Genomic DNA, 17,053 nt, shown 5'->3' with positions numbered 1-17,053 from the left:
AGAGGAGACACAGAATCCAAAGCAGGCTCCAGGCTCCGAGCTGTCAGCACACAGCCCAATGAAGGGCTCGACCCCATGAACCGTGAGATTGTGACCTGAACGGAAGTCAGACGCTTAACTGACTGAGCCACCCAGGCACTCCAGAGTCCCAAAACTTTTTTAAGACTTGCTCTAGAACCCACTAGACTGTAAGCTCCTTGAGGACAGAGATGTGTATCCTTCTCTGTAAAACCCTAGCTCTCCATATTGTCTCACACATAGTAAGTACTCAATAAAAAAGCATTGGATGGATGATTTCAAATTGGGTTTATTGCTTTTAGTGGAAGACATTTATTTCCCATATTGGCTCTAAAATTTCCATAGACATCTCAAACTGGAATCGTTCTCTTTCTCAAACCCACTTCTTCCCCTAGTTCCCTACCTCAGTGTGTAAGACCACCAACACCCCAGACTATCATTCTCATTACCTCCCTCCTCATCACCTCCTATACCTGATCAATGACCATGTACCATTGAGTCTGTCTATATGGGAAGTTTTTTAATTTATCTGATTCACTGCCACAAACCTAGATCAGGCAACTATTCTCTCTCCGCTGAGATACTGCAGCATTTATCTGCTCATTGAACACCAACTTATGTTCCCTGAATATGTCCTCCCCATTGCACCTGCAGTGGCCATTACACATCTGACCATATCCCTGATGGGCTCAGGGTAAAAGCCCAAGCTCCTTAACACAACCTGCAGGATCCTCTGATATCCATCATCTGCCCTGCTGGACCATAAGATCCTTGAGAGAAGTCTTCGTCTTATATTTCTTTGTATCTCCTTTGATCGGCCAGAAATTCACTAGCTGTTACATAAATGGGTAAAGTATTTAAAAATCAAAACTATTTTTGATCTATTGGGAAAGTACAAAATTTAAATCATAGCCTTAAATTATCAAATATCAGAGATGAACCAAGACCTTTGAGCCAACAATTGACCCTGAGTAAACTCATGGTGGATTGACCTTGATAAGCAGGAACTACATCCATCCTTTGGTGCAGTGTTCTGGGCTCCTTGCACTGACCTTCATTTGGATATGGAATTAATTTGGTCTCAGAGTGAGTCACTGGGCTATTTCTAGAAACCACCATCTTTCTCTGAAGTGGTCTCTGGAGTGGTCTCTACTTAAGCCATCTGACTGCTCAAGAGAGCCTGTGTTTGTCTAAGAGAAACTGTACTCAGGGATTCATCTTCCACTTGGAGGGCTTTGATCAAGGATGATGGAACTGGCCAGTCTTTGTGTTCTTCACACCAGCCCTGTGCTCATACCAGCTTTCTTCTTTCATCAGTCATAGGGGCACCTTCCAATGTTTGCTGAAGGGAGAGTATTCATGGTCTGATTTCTAGCTCCAGGATCATGCCATCAACAGGTTTTACCTATTTTTTTTTAACTTGGATAAGCTGCTTGACATCTCTGAGTCTCAATTTAGCCATCTTTAAATGGAGATAAAAATTGTAAATATCTGATAAAGTTATTTTGAGGATTAAAGGAGATGAAGTGTGTTTTGAGTGTAACATTATGTTGTAAAGGTTTCATCGATGTCAAGGATTGTTAGTTTTTCATGTTTTGTTTTGAAATGGGATTTGGGGGAGCTACTAAAACGTGAAGAATTATAAGATAAAAAAAGTAAATGAGAAAAAACAGGGTCAAGAGGAACATCACATCGTTCCAGGGAATCATGAGGATTTTAGCTTTCTTATATCAAATACCAACTTCACCAATCATTCATTCATTTGCTAGATCAGCATATAAGTTTGAGCAGCTCTTCAGCATGGGAGCATACACAAAGTGAAAGACCTTGCTTGTGCTTCAGGCTGGGAAGAAGAGTCCAAAAAACCCAACTAAAACACGGTGTAGCTGCAACTATGGGAGAAATGGAAGAGGGTGTATGTGCCAGGGCTTGCCTGGGGAAATAGTCCTCACACACAACAACGTGGGTTTGCAGCTGCTTCCTCATCCTGATGTGATCTGTGTTGTGTTCATGTTTCAGCAACAACCTTGAAGCTGAATGTAACAAAGCAAGAAGATGGCTAAGATTAGCACCCAATACTCCCACCCTACTGTAAGAACCAGGGACAGAGATCTGGACCACGTTGAAAATGGCCTCAGCAGGTGAGATGGGCTTTCCATTTCATACTAATTTTAGAGAGGTGGAAAATGAAGCTCAAAAAGTTATGTGATTTCTAAAAGATAAAAAAATGAACATTCAAATTCAGCAAATTAAATTTTACTGTAAAACTTCTCCAAACTTCTCCAAACATTTTCCTGTGTACATATTAAACATTTGTTGGACTCTGCACCAGACATTGTCCTGGGCACTAGGGATGTAGTACAAATCAGATGCCCTGTCCCTTGCTTCCAGGGGAAGGTCAGGATTCATGCTGTGCTCATGGGCCTGCAGAGAGTGGGCTGTGCCTTGCCAGTGAAGCCATCAGCCCCATCAACCACATGCAAGCAGCCATAAGGAAATCTGTACCTGAGTTCTACTTCTAGCCCTGTTTGTAGCTTTAGTAGATTGGGGAAAACACACTTAATTTCTCTGTGCCTCAGTTTCTTCAACTGCAAAATGGAGCAGCATCTTTTCCAAGCTCCTAGCATAACAGTGAGGAAATGGGAAAGTACCTATTTGGTGCAAATAGACATATTTTTAGGTCTCTTAAACTCTCAACAAGTTGGTTGAGTTGAACTATAAGAAACCTTATTTCCAATATTTACATTATTGTTGTTATATATGATACACACACATATGGCATACACACACACACACACACACACACTGAAAACTTCTCTCTCCTGTGAAATCTGCAGAATATCATATGGTCACAAACTGCAATGACAGTCTCTCAGTGCTCATATCCCCAATACTAGGTCCTCATCCACCATTTCTCCTCAGTCAATTATACATATCACACCCTCTCTCAGATGCACATTTGGTTTTTTCTCTGTTTAGATTCTTAGTACCAGAACCTTAGTTAACTGCTCATGAATGATAGACAACCATTTCCAAAGAGATTTGAGTTCCTATTATAATAAACCTATGCAGACCCAGAACCCTACATTCTGGGATTCAGGCAAAGGGAGGAATATCTCAAAGCATCCCAACAGATATTTATTGCTGCCAACCATTTTAACATGGTACTGGAGCCCCAGGAATCTTGCTATGACTTAGGGCCATCAGAAATTCTCACCCTGCTCAAATTTCTCCCTCCTAACTGGCCTACTGTCAATATCAGGGTCCTGCCACTGGGGACTTATTCTTTTAGGTTGAGCCATTGCCCTTAATCTAGAAGAAAATAAGAACACTCTTAAGACACATAACTGCTTTAAAACTTTGGTATGCATTAATAGCTTCTTTTTCACACCTGAGCTAATAAACCTTTGGGGGTGGGGTGTTCAAAGAAGATTGGGGTGGAAGGGAGAAAAGGTCCACAACAATAAAGTCAAGCTCCCTGGGAAGCACTGGGCTCCTGGGATCTTGGGCCCAATGTGAGAAGGACAGAGGCTGTTAGGATCAGGAAAAATTTGAAGTAAAATGGAACTTTCCCCCATTGCTCCCTTTTGCTTTGAGTGGGACATAATCAGAGCATATCATGGAACTTACAGACTCCCTAGGGCCAAGAAGGCAACAACAGGGGCTTAAGAGAAGACACTCATGATACTGAGATACTCAAGAGAAGGTGGGCCCAGTTGGTGGGCTGGGGCTCCTGCCCAGAATGCCCTCTCGACCAGACAACCACTGTGGTCCAGCTCTGCCTGACTTGTCTTGGCTCTACCTCAGCCAGTGGCCTATTAGCCAAGCCTGATGTTTGGGCTGTCCAAGAGGGCTCACCAGGTCTCCTGGAAGATGACCCTTTGCAGAAGAAACTGTTAGCTCATTAAGCCACACAGATACCTGCTGATGAGTCTCTGCTTCCAAGGGACTCTCTGTGGGCTCACAGTGGGTTTGTGTACACACAGAAGATTAGTCAGCCACACAGTGGGGGGTTCTGAATTGATTCCCTGCAACAATACTATTTGCCATATTCATGGATGGGAATATGCCCTTCCTTCTCCCTCCTATCCCCTATCCCCTGACCAGCGTGATGACTAACAGGCTCAGGGTCAGACTGGCTGGGTTTGAACATTGGCTCTGCAACTGACCAGCTCCGAAAAATTGTGCAGCTGTTTCAAACCACAGTTTCCTCATCTGTAAAATGTATTAGTACTGACCGCAGAGGGCTGTAGTGAGGTTAAAACAGGTGAAAGCTCCCAGCACAGTCCCTGCTGTGAGAAAGTGCTCAGTCAGTGCTCACTGTCAGCGTTGGAAATGATTCTCCCTCCTGTGGTCCTTTCCTGGTGTTCCAGGCTGGAAGACTTCTCCTGCTCTGACCTTACATAGCTCCAGCTGTCCTGAAATCTGGATCTGGCCATTTCCTGCCTGTGACCAAGTCATGCTTTCTCAACCTGACCACTAGTCCAGTCTCACTGAGCCTGCCCTGGGGACTTGCCCAACCACTGATGTGGTAAAAGCTTGTTGACAGATTAATACAGAATCCCATGGAGACACTATGGAGATGTCAAAAGGAGAGAGAGAAAGAATGCTCCCTTCATAAGACAGATGTTTGCTTTATCTTATGGAAGCAGGAGTGGGTTAACAAATGGAAATTTCCAGAATGGGTTCCTTGGTGCTACCAAGGATTGAGCATGTGTGTTCAGGCTGAAGGTGAAACAGCGTTTGGCCAGAGGCTGAGTCCAGGCCCCTCCTCTGCTTCCCAGTGCAGCCCAGCATCTGTCTATATACAGACTAGTTTTCCCTATAAGATTTACTTGAACAAGGGACTCTGGCAAATACACATAAAATTTTAAAGTTTCAAATCACTATTTTAGGGGAGAAAATGGTGCTTGAACAAACCATAGATCTTGGCTTTAAAATTCAAATCCATTTAGAAAGCTTATAGGAGAAAAACTTGAGGTTTAAAAAATGTTTATTTATTAATTTTGCAAGAGAGAGAGAGAGTGATCATGTGCACAAACAGGGAAGGGGCAGAGAGAGGGGGACAGTGAAGACAGTCCCAAGCAGGCTCTGAACCGTCAGCACAGAGGGTGACACAGGGCTCAAATTCACAAATTGTAAGATCATGACCTGAGCCAAAATCAAGAGTCAGATGCTTAACCAACTCAGCCATCTAGGCTCCCTTGGAAGAAATAATTGCTAATGTGTGTCCTTAAATATTAATCATTCAGGAAGCCTGGGTGGCTCAGTAGGTTAAGTGTCCGACTTTGGCTTAGGTCATGATCTCACACTACATAGGTTCAAGCCCTGCATAGGGCTCTGTACTGACAGCTCAGAGCCTGGAACCTGCTTTGGATCCTGTGTCTCCCTCCCCCTTTTTTTCCCTCCCCCACTCATGTTCTGTCTCTGTCTCTGTCTCTCTCAAAAAAAAAAAAACAAAACCAAAAAATTAATCATTCTTTATCCTCAATGATATCAATGAAGCTGTTCTGGGAAACTACATGTCACTGTGACCCTTTGCTGAATGCCCCCAGGAGGGAGGAGATATCATGTCCCCATCCCCTAAGACATCCCTGTCTCCAAATTGGAAAGCCCTGTCCCCATCCCTTTCACTAAATTGGAAAGCCAGGTTTCTGTTTCTCCTTTTAAATTATTGGGATCATTTTCCTAGTGACAAGCCATAAGGAAGGATGGAAACATTTCATTTGAACAAAGAAGTCAAGTTTATACCCTGGAAATACCAGAAATAGAAATGTCTTGATTTTTTTCCTTTCTATTAAATCTATTTAGTTGACTTGATTATTTAAGAGCTGTCTGGCATATTTGAAAAGATAATGCAGTAGGGAAAGATTTCAGAATCTGCTACAGAGAATTGCAGCTAGAACCGAGGGCACCTCAAATCTCAGATCAATCTCCTAGTGTAGCTATTTTAGTCGAGCTTTGGGGCATAGGGGTTTGTGTCCTACAGAAGAGAAGCCTTCTTCATGCTGCTCTCTGAGCAGAGCCCAAAGCAATTATCACCAAAGAAAACCATTTTCAGCCTGCTTCCCTAGGACTAAAGACAAAAATGCACTCAATTCAGTTCCCTGGTTACATGTGGCCAATGGCAGTGCATGTCGGTCATTCACGGTCCTCAGGGCTTGAGAAGAGGAAAAGAAAAACAAGGTATCACATTCTCCACCCTTGTTCTCCAAGGTTTGTCTTCACTTACGTCCCCAAAGTCACTGGAGGAAGACACCAGGTGCTCCACAAAGTACAAAGCTAATGACAAGCTGCAGTTCTGATGAGAAGCCTGTCTTCTCCCAGTGATAAGGGAGACCTTTACCTCATGGACATGAATTCTCCTTTATAAGAAAACTTAGAAGATGAGCATCATAAGTTGAAAACTACCTTGTGTTTCAAAACAGTCATATCATTGTGTTGTGCTGGTTGCTCTTATTCTTGCTGATTACCAACTTCACGGAGCTCCTTCCTGAAAAGGTATCAGCACTACAGTCAGTCTCAGTCAGTCGGCAGCTTCAGGGGTGTCCTGTCCTGATTGTTTGTTTACAGATGAGTCCCTGTCAAGTCCTTGCCCCAGGCCTCTCCTCAAGCTCCTGGCAGGACAGCTCCTGACTCTCAGTCTCTCTTGCCTCTGTATTTCTCTGGGCGGTTCTGTATCCTCATTTTTTGCATTGGTGGCTCCCTCTTTTCAGTAACTGTGTGTCCATGGGGACTCAAAATGTCACCTCAAACTTTGGTTCTCCTCTCTTTCCATCTCTTCTTCCATCTGCTTGGTAAAATCAGTTTCTCTGAGGAATAACTAATCGGGTTTACTATTTAAATAGCCCCAGGCAAGAGGATGTGGAGAAACGGGAACCCTCTTGCACTGTTGGTGGGAATGCAAACTGGTGCAGCCGCTCTGGAAAACAGTGTGGAGGTTCCTCAAAAAATTAAAAATAGACCTACCCTATGACCCAGCAGTAGCACTGCTAGGAATTTACCCAAGGGATACAGGAGTACTGATGCATAGGGGCACTTGTACCCCAATGTTTATAGCAGCACTCTCAACGATAGCCAAATTGTGGGAAAAGCCTAAATGTCCATCAACTGATGAATGGATAAAGAAATTGTGGCTTATATACACAATGGAGTACTAAATGGCAATGAGAAAGAATGAAATATGGCCCTTTGTAGCAACGTGGATGGAACTGGAGAGTGTTATGCTAAGTGAAATAAGCCATACAGAGAAAGACAGATACCATATGTTTTCACTCTTATGTGGATCCTGAGAAACTTAACAGAAAACCATGGGGGAGGGGAAGGAAAAAAAAAAAAGAAAAAAAAGAGGTTAGAGTGGGAGAGAGCCAAAGCATAAGAGACTCTTAAAAACTGAGAACAAACTGAAGGTTGATGGGGGGTGGGAGGGAGGGGAGGGTAGGTGATGGGCATTGAAGAGGGCATCTTTTGGGATGAGCACTGGGTGTTGTATGGAAACTAATTTGACAATAAATTTCATATAATAAAAAATAAAATAAAATAAATAGCCCCAGGCATTTAACAAGGGTAGAGACTCTGGAGCTAGAAGACATCATAGAATTTTAAGCATCAAAAAACAAGTGGGGACTCCAAGTCAGGAAACTACAGATGCTGGCAAGGATGTGGAGAAACAGTAAACCTCTGGCACTGTTGGTGGGAATGTGAACTGGTGCAGCCGCTCTGGAAAACAGTGTGGAGGTTCCTCAAAAAGTTAAAAATAGAACTACCCTACAACCCAGCAATAGCACTACTAGGAATTTACCCAAGGGATACAGGAGTGCTGATGCGTAGCGGCACTTGTACCCCAATGTTTATAGCAGCACTTTCAACAATAGCCAAATTATGGTAAGAGCCTAAATGTCCATCAACTGACATGGATAAAGAAGAGGTGGTTTATATATACAATGGAATACTACTTGGCAATGAGAAAGAATGAAATCTGGCCATTTGCAGCAACGTGGATGGAACTGGAAGGTATTATGCTGAGTGAAATAAGTCAGTCAGAGAACAGGACAGATATCATATGTTTTCACTCCTATGTAGATCTTGAGAAACTTAACAGAAGACCATGGAGGACTGGAAAGGGAAAAAATAGTTACAAACAGAGCGGAAAAGAGGCAAACCACAAGAGACTCTTAAATACAGAGAACTGGGAGTAGATGTGGGGCAGAGGCACAGGGAAAATGGGTGCTGGGCATTGAGGAGGGCACTTGTTGGGATGAGCACTGGGTGTTGTATATAAACCAATTTGATAATAACGTATATTTAAAACATTTTTTTTCATAAAATAAAATAGACCCACACAAAAAATAAGAAAAAAACAAGTGGGGAGATGCAGCAAGAAGAAAAGACCCTTTAGGTGCTTTGAATTGACTTCACAGAAAACTATCCCTATTCTTCACAGCTAAATGTGCCTTTCTGGATTTGGCTGTTGGAACAATACTTAAGTTGATAAAAAAAAAATCACCAATTTTTCCTTAGTTCCTTTTTGAAGACTAGGGAACTTTAGGGAGGGTAAGTGACCAGCCCACAGAACACCTAGCTAAGAGGTGTTAAGGTAGGGATTCGAATCCAGAGCTCCCGGCTCCCCATTCTGCCTCCTGCCTTTCAAGTGGGTGTCCTAGATCCTAGCCCCCACATAGGCGCCCTCACTGCTGCCAGTAGCAGGCCTGCTTTGGAATCCGGGGTCAGGTTTTGCCCTCCTCACATCCTCACCAGCTCTGATGTCACAGATTCCTTTGCTGCTAATGCAAATAAATCTGTTCTCAGGATGTGCCCTCACATAATTAACAGAAAGCAGACTAGGCAGAAATGCTAGGCTGACTTCTTGGTGCCCAGAACTCCCTGAGGATCTGCTGGTAGGGACAGAACACCTTCACCCTCGGGATTGCCTCCAGATCTTCCAAGCACACCTGTTCAGCTGTGGGCTGCTGCCCCCCTAACCTCACCATGTGCCAGCTGCCAGGATCCAGGGACTTGAGATATGGACTCACTTCTGTCACTGCTCCCTACTCCAGTAACTGACCTGGGTGCCTTGGAATGCACATTCCACCTTTGTCGTATACAGATTATTAGAAGGGCAAGGGGATCAGAGCTTTCTGGAATGACATTCAAATCTCAGCTTTGCCACTTGGCAGGGTCTCTGACAGGGTGTCTCATACATATCAGCACAAAATGTGAGTGGTCTTTTAAAGGTGTATAGGGAGAATTCAATTAGATGGTTTGAAAATAAAGAGCCATCCCCACATAGTGTAGCCAGGTGGATCAGAGCCATGTCTCTAGCAGCATGCCACAGGGCTCAGTCCTCAGCCATGTCCTATTAAGCTTTTTCTTTAATCAGTGCTGTATATGAAAATATAGACAGCAGCTTCATGGAGTGGATTAGAGCAGGCTTTGACATGGGATGGAATGCCATTCAAATCAGCTTTACCACTTGGCCATATGATCTTGAGGAAGTCACTTAACTTCTCTGAACCTCGGTTTTCTCTCTTATAGGATGATTATGTGAATTAGTTGATAAGATCTATGTCTGACATACAGTAAGCAGTCAATAAATGGCATATAGTTTGTGTATTGCGTGTGAAAGTGATGGAGTTTGGGAGGAAAGGCCAGTATGGTGCCACTGCATATCATGGGTCCCAAAATATCAGGTGACTCAGATCAATGGAAAGATCCAACACTTACTTCCAACAGATCAATTGTATATGCACAAGATAGGGCCTTCTGGCTTAGCAGCAGCCCGTGTTACAGGACTACTGGCTTTGGCTGATGGTAGTTGATAATGGGGACACTAAAAGCACATGAACTCACAAACTTACAAAGATGTCCGGCGTGGGGTCCAGTAACAGCAGCGTTCTCAGTGTCCTTGCCCAGTTGGGCAGGAATGCAGGAACCTGCTCACAGGAGCGTGACCATGATGGGGAAGAGCCTTGAACCTGGGGAGACATGGCTGGGTGAGCTGGGGGTTCTAGCCTGGACAAACAGATGTGGCACAGTGTGACAGCTGCACCATCATTGGAGGTGGTCATGTGGAAGATGAAGTGGCCTGACTCTGTGTGGTTCCAGCAGAAAAAAGGTAGCCTCGGTCTGCGGAAACTGAGGGAGGGAAGAACCTTCTACAAAGATGGCCCAGATGGGGCATGGGACAGTAGTGAGCACCCTGCTGCTAGAGACAGCAGGGATGTTGTACAAAGAGGAGTCAGCAGATAAGTGGCTGGGATTCAGGACTCTCCCTTCTAATCACTCACCAGGGAGAGATAGAGCCTTTTCCTGACATTAATTATTGCTTACTTCCTCAACTGTGTTGCCACCTTGTTAAGAAGGCTGATTAGGTTGGAATAGGTCACGTGATGGAATTAATTTGTCCTGCTTGGGCTCTTCAAGACTCCGAATGAAGTGCAAATCCCTAGGGGCCAACGCCTGGCTGGCTTTTAATCAGGCTGATCAAACTTCAGCCCTCGGAGCTTTTAAAAGACAGGGAATGAAAGAAAAATATGCCCAAACACACTGGTCTTATTCCACGCAGTTAAACAAACCCCAAGCCTCTGCTGATGTGAATGGTGCTCATCTTGAGTCATGGGCACGTGTCCTCTGTGTACTCATGCTTTTCATCCTGGATTGCACAGGTGAGTCTCTGGCCCAATTACCTCTGCACTGCAGGGGACAGAGGTTAGGCTTTGACAAAAGGGCACAGTGGGACTGAATTTTCACATGAAAGCACTGAACAAATGCACTTGGGGAATTAGGCCAATTCCGTACAATATTCCAGGATGCTCCTCTTAACCAAATACCGAATGGATTCCTAGGAAAGCTGCCGAGCAAGCACACAAATAACTGCCCAGGTGGTGTGGCTGTGGTGTCCACACAGTCCAGCCTTAGCAGATAGGATTTCAGTATGCAGAGATGTGTTTGAAACTGAATTCTTGTTCTGGAATCATTGTGTAGAAACAGCTGCTGTGGGTGTGGATGCTGGGCACTGGGACCCACCTCCCCCTCCCCTGCCAGTGCTCTGATGAGGACCAGGTGCTGCCGGCCTGCCCCCTTCTCCCAGTCCATGGGCAGTGGCTAGGCAAACTACCTTCCCTGGTCAGCCTGGCTGTAAAGGAAAGGCCATGATTTTTTTGTTTTTTTGTTTGTTTGTTTTGTTTTTGTCGTTGTTGTTTATTTCTTCTTTTTTAAAAATTAATTAATTTATTTTTTAATTTCCATCCAAGTTAATTAGCATATAATGCAACAATAAGGAAAAGCCATATTCATCCAAAAAGCCAGGATCTGCCAGATCCTGCTGGAGCACAGACTGACAGAGTGAAGACTGGGGTCTGCAGCTTTCCTCATTAAGCAGGGCATCTGGCCATCTCATCCCTGTGTCCAGGAGGCGATGAGCTTGAAATCAATTTAGCCTGCTGCATATTTGATTTCCTAGGGTCCACTCGCCGTGCGAGGAGACTTCATCAGAACTGCAGCAGGAGATCGCCATGGAGACCAGACGACTGGCTGAATCCAGGCGAAACTCCTACACCAGCCAGGGGCCCTCCAGGTAACCCACCAGGCTCAGCTCTCACCTTGGGAAGGGGGAGACTGAGGCAGGAGGAAGGGAGATGAGTGTCAGGAAGAAACCGGCGGGGTGGGGGGAGGGGGTGGTGGAGGGGTGGAGGTAGCGTTGAAGATTTGGAGAAGAAAGGGACAGGAGAAAAGCTGTCAGAAATCTATCACCGAGTAATTTCCTCTCAGGTCAAGTGTTCTGAGCTCAGAAAAATCTAAGAAAAACTGCTGTTATCTGAAATTGCTTTCATATAAAGTGATATTGAGGCACTTGCTCAATTCTGGAAGAATTTAGAAAAAGCCAACCAGGAAGGGTTCCAAAAAGAATTGAGAAAAAAGACCAGCAAGCCGCAGGAGACCGCTGGTGGACTTCAGTGGCGTGCAGGTGGTACCAGTGGCACCGTCCAAAATAGCCTCTGGTAGGTCCTCACAGGTGTGTGTCCAGACTTCGTAGCATGCATCTTGCAAAAGGATGGAGAAGATTATCCAGCCTCCGAGCTGATGACATCTGCACTTGGGCGTCAAGAGCTGTGGCGCCTTAAAGAAGTCATTTCACCTTTCCAGATCTCATCTGGAAACACATCAAACAGTGGGAGGGCTGCGCGGGAGACAAGCACTAACTCCCGACAGGTGCTCAACAAATGCGGAGCTCATTGTTTCCTTCCACTAAATTTGTTTTTCTACCAATGCCAGAGTTTTATATAATCACGTGTTCTACAGTTTTGGCTAAGATTATTGCAAAAGTTAATTTGTCTAGTTATTCTTCATATTTTTCACTGCGGAGGAATGTTTCTTTCACCAGCCCCTTGTAGCTGGGCATTTACATGATTTCCAGTGTTTTTGTCTTACCAATAAAATGTGGTCTTAAGGCTCATTGATTGCAAGGAAGAAGACACCTTCAAACCGGTTCAAATCGAAAGACCTGGGGTAGGGCCGAGGCAGGAGGCTGGTGCAAGCTCAGACAGACCGTCCGGTGGAAAGGGAACCAAATGGGGCTCATAAGACGGGAGCAGGGGAGGCACCTGCCCTCCCCCTTTCATTTTCTCCTGGAGTGTCATGATCGTTGTGATTTTTTTTTCCTGCATGTCTCCTCTGTTTCAGGCTTTCTCTGTTCACACATCAGTAGGCACAGGCTGGAAACGGCCTTTGCTATACAATCTTGTGTTGAAACACCCAACCCCATCCTGGAGTGGCTTTTAATTCAGAGGCTTGGGTGACTCTCTGTGGGTCACTTGTTCATTCCTGAGCCTGTTGGCTGAGCTGGAGAAGGGGGTATGATCTTGGTTCCAGCCCCTCAGCACAGGGAGGATGGGGGGTAGGAAGAGTGTCCAGAGCAGAGAGGCTGGGCTGGGCAGGCACCTCAACATATGTCTGCAGCAGCTGTAAACATCTTTGAGCGTGGAATGTTTTCTTGCTTTAACTTACTCTTCTTAGGCAAAGCTCCGAAGTCTGTTATTAGGGTGAAGGCATATGACAACTCATGATGTGGTTCTAGGTTGCTCAGAACTGATTTTGTTGGGAACAGTGGCATGCACTGTAGGTGCCAAGTCAGGGAAACCAGATGCCAAGAAAGAGGGTTCATGCTCTCTTCCCATTCCCCTCTGGAGGAGACAGGGAAGGCAGGAGGCAGGGCTGAAGGAAGCCTTCTTACAGAAAGCTGGAGCTAAGACAGGCTCTGGAGACATAGGCTGACTGGTCTCAGGCACTTGAGGGCCTGGCAGGGTCTGGCTCCAGGAGAAGGGTCAGGGAAAGCTGCAAGGAAACTTGTGCACAAGGCTGGGAGGAAACAAGAATTTGTATAGCAAACAATGAGACAAGGGTTAGGAAAATAATCTAAGTTGTATCTGGGTGCCTATTCCCTTAAACCTTATTCTAAATTTTATCACCATTTGCAAATTGTATTTTTTCTATTCCAGTGCCTACCAGTCATAAAGAGCTCTACAAAGGCAATGTAAGCAGAAAAGCTGCTAATTCCCCATTTGAAGGATCATGTCTTTGACAGAGTCCTCGTGTTAAAAGGACAAAGCCATAATGAAGACAATGTCCCTTATCTGGAAAGCTGGGTCCCAGACTGCAGGTGGTATAGGACCAGAGAATAAGGCCCTGACAGAGTGGAGGTGCACATCTAAGCCTGGGATCCTGCCAGTCATCTCTGGTTCTGCCCCAGCCCTGGAAAAGAAAGCTTTCCATCTCCTTCCTCCCTGCACTAGCTGCCTGTCCATGTCCTTCCAGGTTGTCTCGCCTGATCATCTCACTGCGAGCATGGGCCACCGGGCACTTACACCACGAGGACCAGAGACCTGACTCCTTCCTGGAGCGTTTCCGTGGAGCTGAGCTCAAGGAGGTATCCAGCCAAGAAAGCAATGCCCAGTCAAATGTGGGCAGCCAGGAGCCACCAGACAGAGGGAGAAGGTAAGGAACCAAGAGGATGGGCCACTGGCACCAGGTGAAGCATTGCTTTACTCCTGCAGCTTAGATCCACTGTGTGGGTGGCCTGGAGCACCAGCCTCATGACCTGCACCTTGAAGAAGGTGTCTGTTGTGGAGGAATACTGCATGCTGTAACAGTGGCTGCCCCAAGTCAAAGAAGGATTACAGGAGAGGAAATCCTTTAACCAGAACCTCCACCCTCATTTGACCCTGCACAGAGTACCCACCAGTGCCCCCTAGAATTGGTGCTCTCAGAAACACATCTGGGGATGCTAGTCTCACTTGATCTCTCTCCATCAAAGGGCCCTCATCCCAGATTGCACTGTGACCCACTTTACTAAAAGCCAGGGGCTTTAATACCATAGCTTTGAGATTACCTAAATGGTACCCACAATTTTACATGCAATCTTCTGGGAGGGAGGTCTGAAGCTTGGTCAGAATTTTCAAGAGGAGCCATCATACCCCAGATCAGGATAAGAACCATGGAGTTGGGGAGTGTAGGTGGGGGTAGAATGGGGGATGGAGAGAATGTTTACTTTTCGGTAGGAGAGAGGTCTACAGAACAAGGGCTCTGAGCATTTTCTTGCATGGCCCACTGACTGATTGGGGGCTGTGGCTGGTGCTGTCTGGTGTAGACATAGTGAAAGAAATCTGAAGGTGCTGACTTACATCCCCCAATCCCACACCCTACACTCAGAGCTGCTGCCTCCCCTCCTCTCTTGTTCTTGGGAAGTCTCCCCAGCCTGTGACCAGCAGGGAGACCAGTGGGCCACCACAGGTTGAATTGAGTGTGGCTAGTAGCAGAATGTCTCTTCAGGACCCGCTGGGCTGTTGGAGGGAAGGAGAGGTAAGACATGGAGGGGGAGTTTGGCCGCCTCTGAGCCTCTCAAACAGGAAGCCTCTTGCTCAGAATCTGCTTTCTGGAAAAGGGGGCTGAATTCTGTAGATAATGCCAAGATTTATAAGATGTAAAGGTGAAAACAAGCCTGGTTATTGCAGACCAAATGGTCCCTATATAATTGTTGGAGAAAATCCTGTGTGTTTTTTTTGTTGAACGAGAAAAAGGGCTCAGGTGTGAGTCTCTCAAATGGGCATCCAAGGGCCCCTGGGGAGTGAAGGTCATGAGGCCTCAGAGGAAGCAAGATGGATATTCCTGGTACTTCCATTTTGCTTCCATGTTTGTATATACGTGTTATAGGTTTATTATAGATTATGCAGTAGATTGAAAAATGTGCAAGCATATTTAAGATAAAATATGAGAGTTCAAGGAAATTTCTTGCTATCAACCACTCTAGGGGAGCCACGTTTAGTCTCCCTGCTGGGAAAGGTGTAATAATTGGCTGGCTCACATTTTCACCTGGGCTTAGACCACAAACCCTTGGGGTTTCTGGGCTTGGGGAAGGACCACCTAGGGCCTGGGTGCTGGTGGGAATGGGGATGTGTGCAGGGCCATCGCAGGTTCCCAGGGCCAGGCATCCTAGACTGAGAGACAGCTCCATGACTGCAAGGCCAGCATGCTATTCACTGCTGAGCCATAAAGAAAGGATGGATGGCAGATAAGGGAGAAGATGGGGTAGGAGGAGGTGGGGAGAGAGGTTTGCTACTGAGCCAGCCAGAGTGGTTCAGTTCCTTGTGGACAAGCAAAGATTTCTTTTGTTAACTTGATCAAATTATCCTATCTACAACCTTAGCCTAATGAAGATGAACATAAGCCTCTTTGTCCATTTCCCAATGTGACCAGATGAGCAAAGAGCTGGGCTAGGATCCCATCAGGGCCAGGTCCCGACTGTACCACAGATGCCTGGTCACTTGCCTGAGGGTTCAGAGTGGGCAGGCTCATGCAGGCTAGTGGCGGATCAATTAGAGAGGCTTCCTAGGGGAGGAAGACTTTGGATTTTCCAGGCAAATCCCATTGGCAAAGCAAAGTGTATGCAGAGACAGGTCTTGGTTATTCTAATGGTTTGGCCTTATGACATCCCAGACACAGAGATGTGGTAAACACAGGCCACTGCATCTTTCCTAACTTCATAGGAATCGGGAAATTGCTTGGCAGGGGAGGGGGGCGGGTCTGGTGATCAGAACCAATCCCAAAACAAATAGTTAGAGCCACGTAATGGATGGTGAGAGGGAGACTTGAGCAGTGGTGAGCAGAAGTACCAGGATGGCATTTGGCTGGATGTTCATCATCACAGAAGAGAAAAGGTGCCTTGAGAGTCGGGCAAGAGGATCACAGGCCACTGGCTTTGGTCCTGGAGGTCTTCTGTGAGGTGTCTGCAGTGACAGCAGACAGGCAAGCCACCCGCCAGCTCTGTGAGGCCATGCTGGCTTCCTTAAACTAGCTGTGTCAAAAATGTCTATTGGCAATTGAGCACTCTGAGATAATAGCTTTTCCTACAGAACGCCGCAAAGGACCGTGTGATTCAGCTTTAAATAAACGTGTAGCTGGGCGCAAAACCAGCCTCCACTTTCTAGCAGATTCTCACATAAAACTGGGGTGGCAAACCCTGAAGTTTTAAGATTAATGTGGGGACAAGGGCCCAGAGCAGGATAGATGCAGAACTGGGACAGTTCTGCTCATGGTCTGTTTTTTGCCCTGCAAGCCGAAAGTAGCTGCTGTGATTGGGTTTTTGAGGGAGGGCCCCTTTTGAGAGCCCCTGCCTGCGCAGATGAGGGGGGTAAGTTGCTGCTGCTGCTGCCAAATGTGTCCATCTGCTGCTGAAGGTGCTCGACTCGCTCCACCTGAGTGCACCCAGTGGGCAAGAACCACATAGGGTTCATGTCTGAGTCCCTCAAAGCTCCTGGCACACTGTTAAACTGAATGAAATGGGGTGGAACTTGAGGCCAGGATTCTGGGTGGGATGCGCATAGTTAACTCTCTATTCAGAAGCCTCAGTTGAGCCAAATGTTCATCTTCTCTTCCCCCTAGAGCTAGCCAGTCAAAAAATGTTTGTCCTGACAATAACAATACCCCAGGTCCTGAGAGGTGTGTGAAAAGGCCTGGGGGACAGGGTGTGGGGAGGTGTCAG

At 46.0% G+C, this 17,053-nt stretch overlaps 1 protein-coding gene across 1 annotated transcript in view; it reads left to right on the top strand.

The window, feature by feature from the left end:
• Positions 1-2,041: 2,041 nt before the first annotated feature.
• CNGA3 (cyclic nucleotide gated channel subunit alpha 3) overlaps positions 2,042-17,053 on the top strand; it is a 31,343-nt gene continuing 16,331 nt past the window's right edge. The window contains exons 1-3 of the mRNA XM_043603221.1: positions 2,042-2,159; positions 11,480-11,593; positions 13,831-14,010. Of these exons, the coding sequence (XP_043459156.1) occupies positions 2,074-2,159; positions 11,480-11,593; positions 13,831-14,010 (380 nt within the window). The 5' untranslated portion in view covers positions 2,042-2,073. The remainder of the gene's footprint in view (positions 2,160-11,479; positions 11,594-13,830; positions 14,011-17,053) is intronic.

This window comes from Prionailurus bengalensis, chromosome A3 (genome assembly GCF_016509475.1).
Source record: "Prionailurus bengalensis isolate Pbe53 chromosome A3, Fcat_Pben_1.1_paternal_pri, whole genome shotgun sequence".
Lineage (NCBI taxonomy): Eukaryota > Metazoa > Chordata > Mammalia > Carnivora > Felidae > Prionailurus > Prionailurus bengalensis.
Note: the sequence above shows the minus strand (reverse complement) of the source record. Positions and strands in the feature narration are given on the sequence as shown.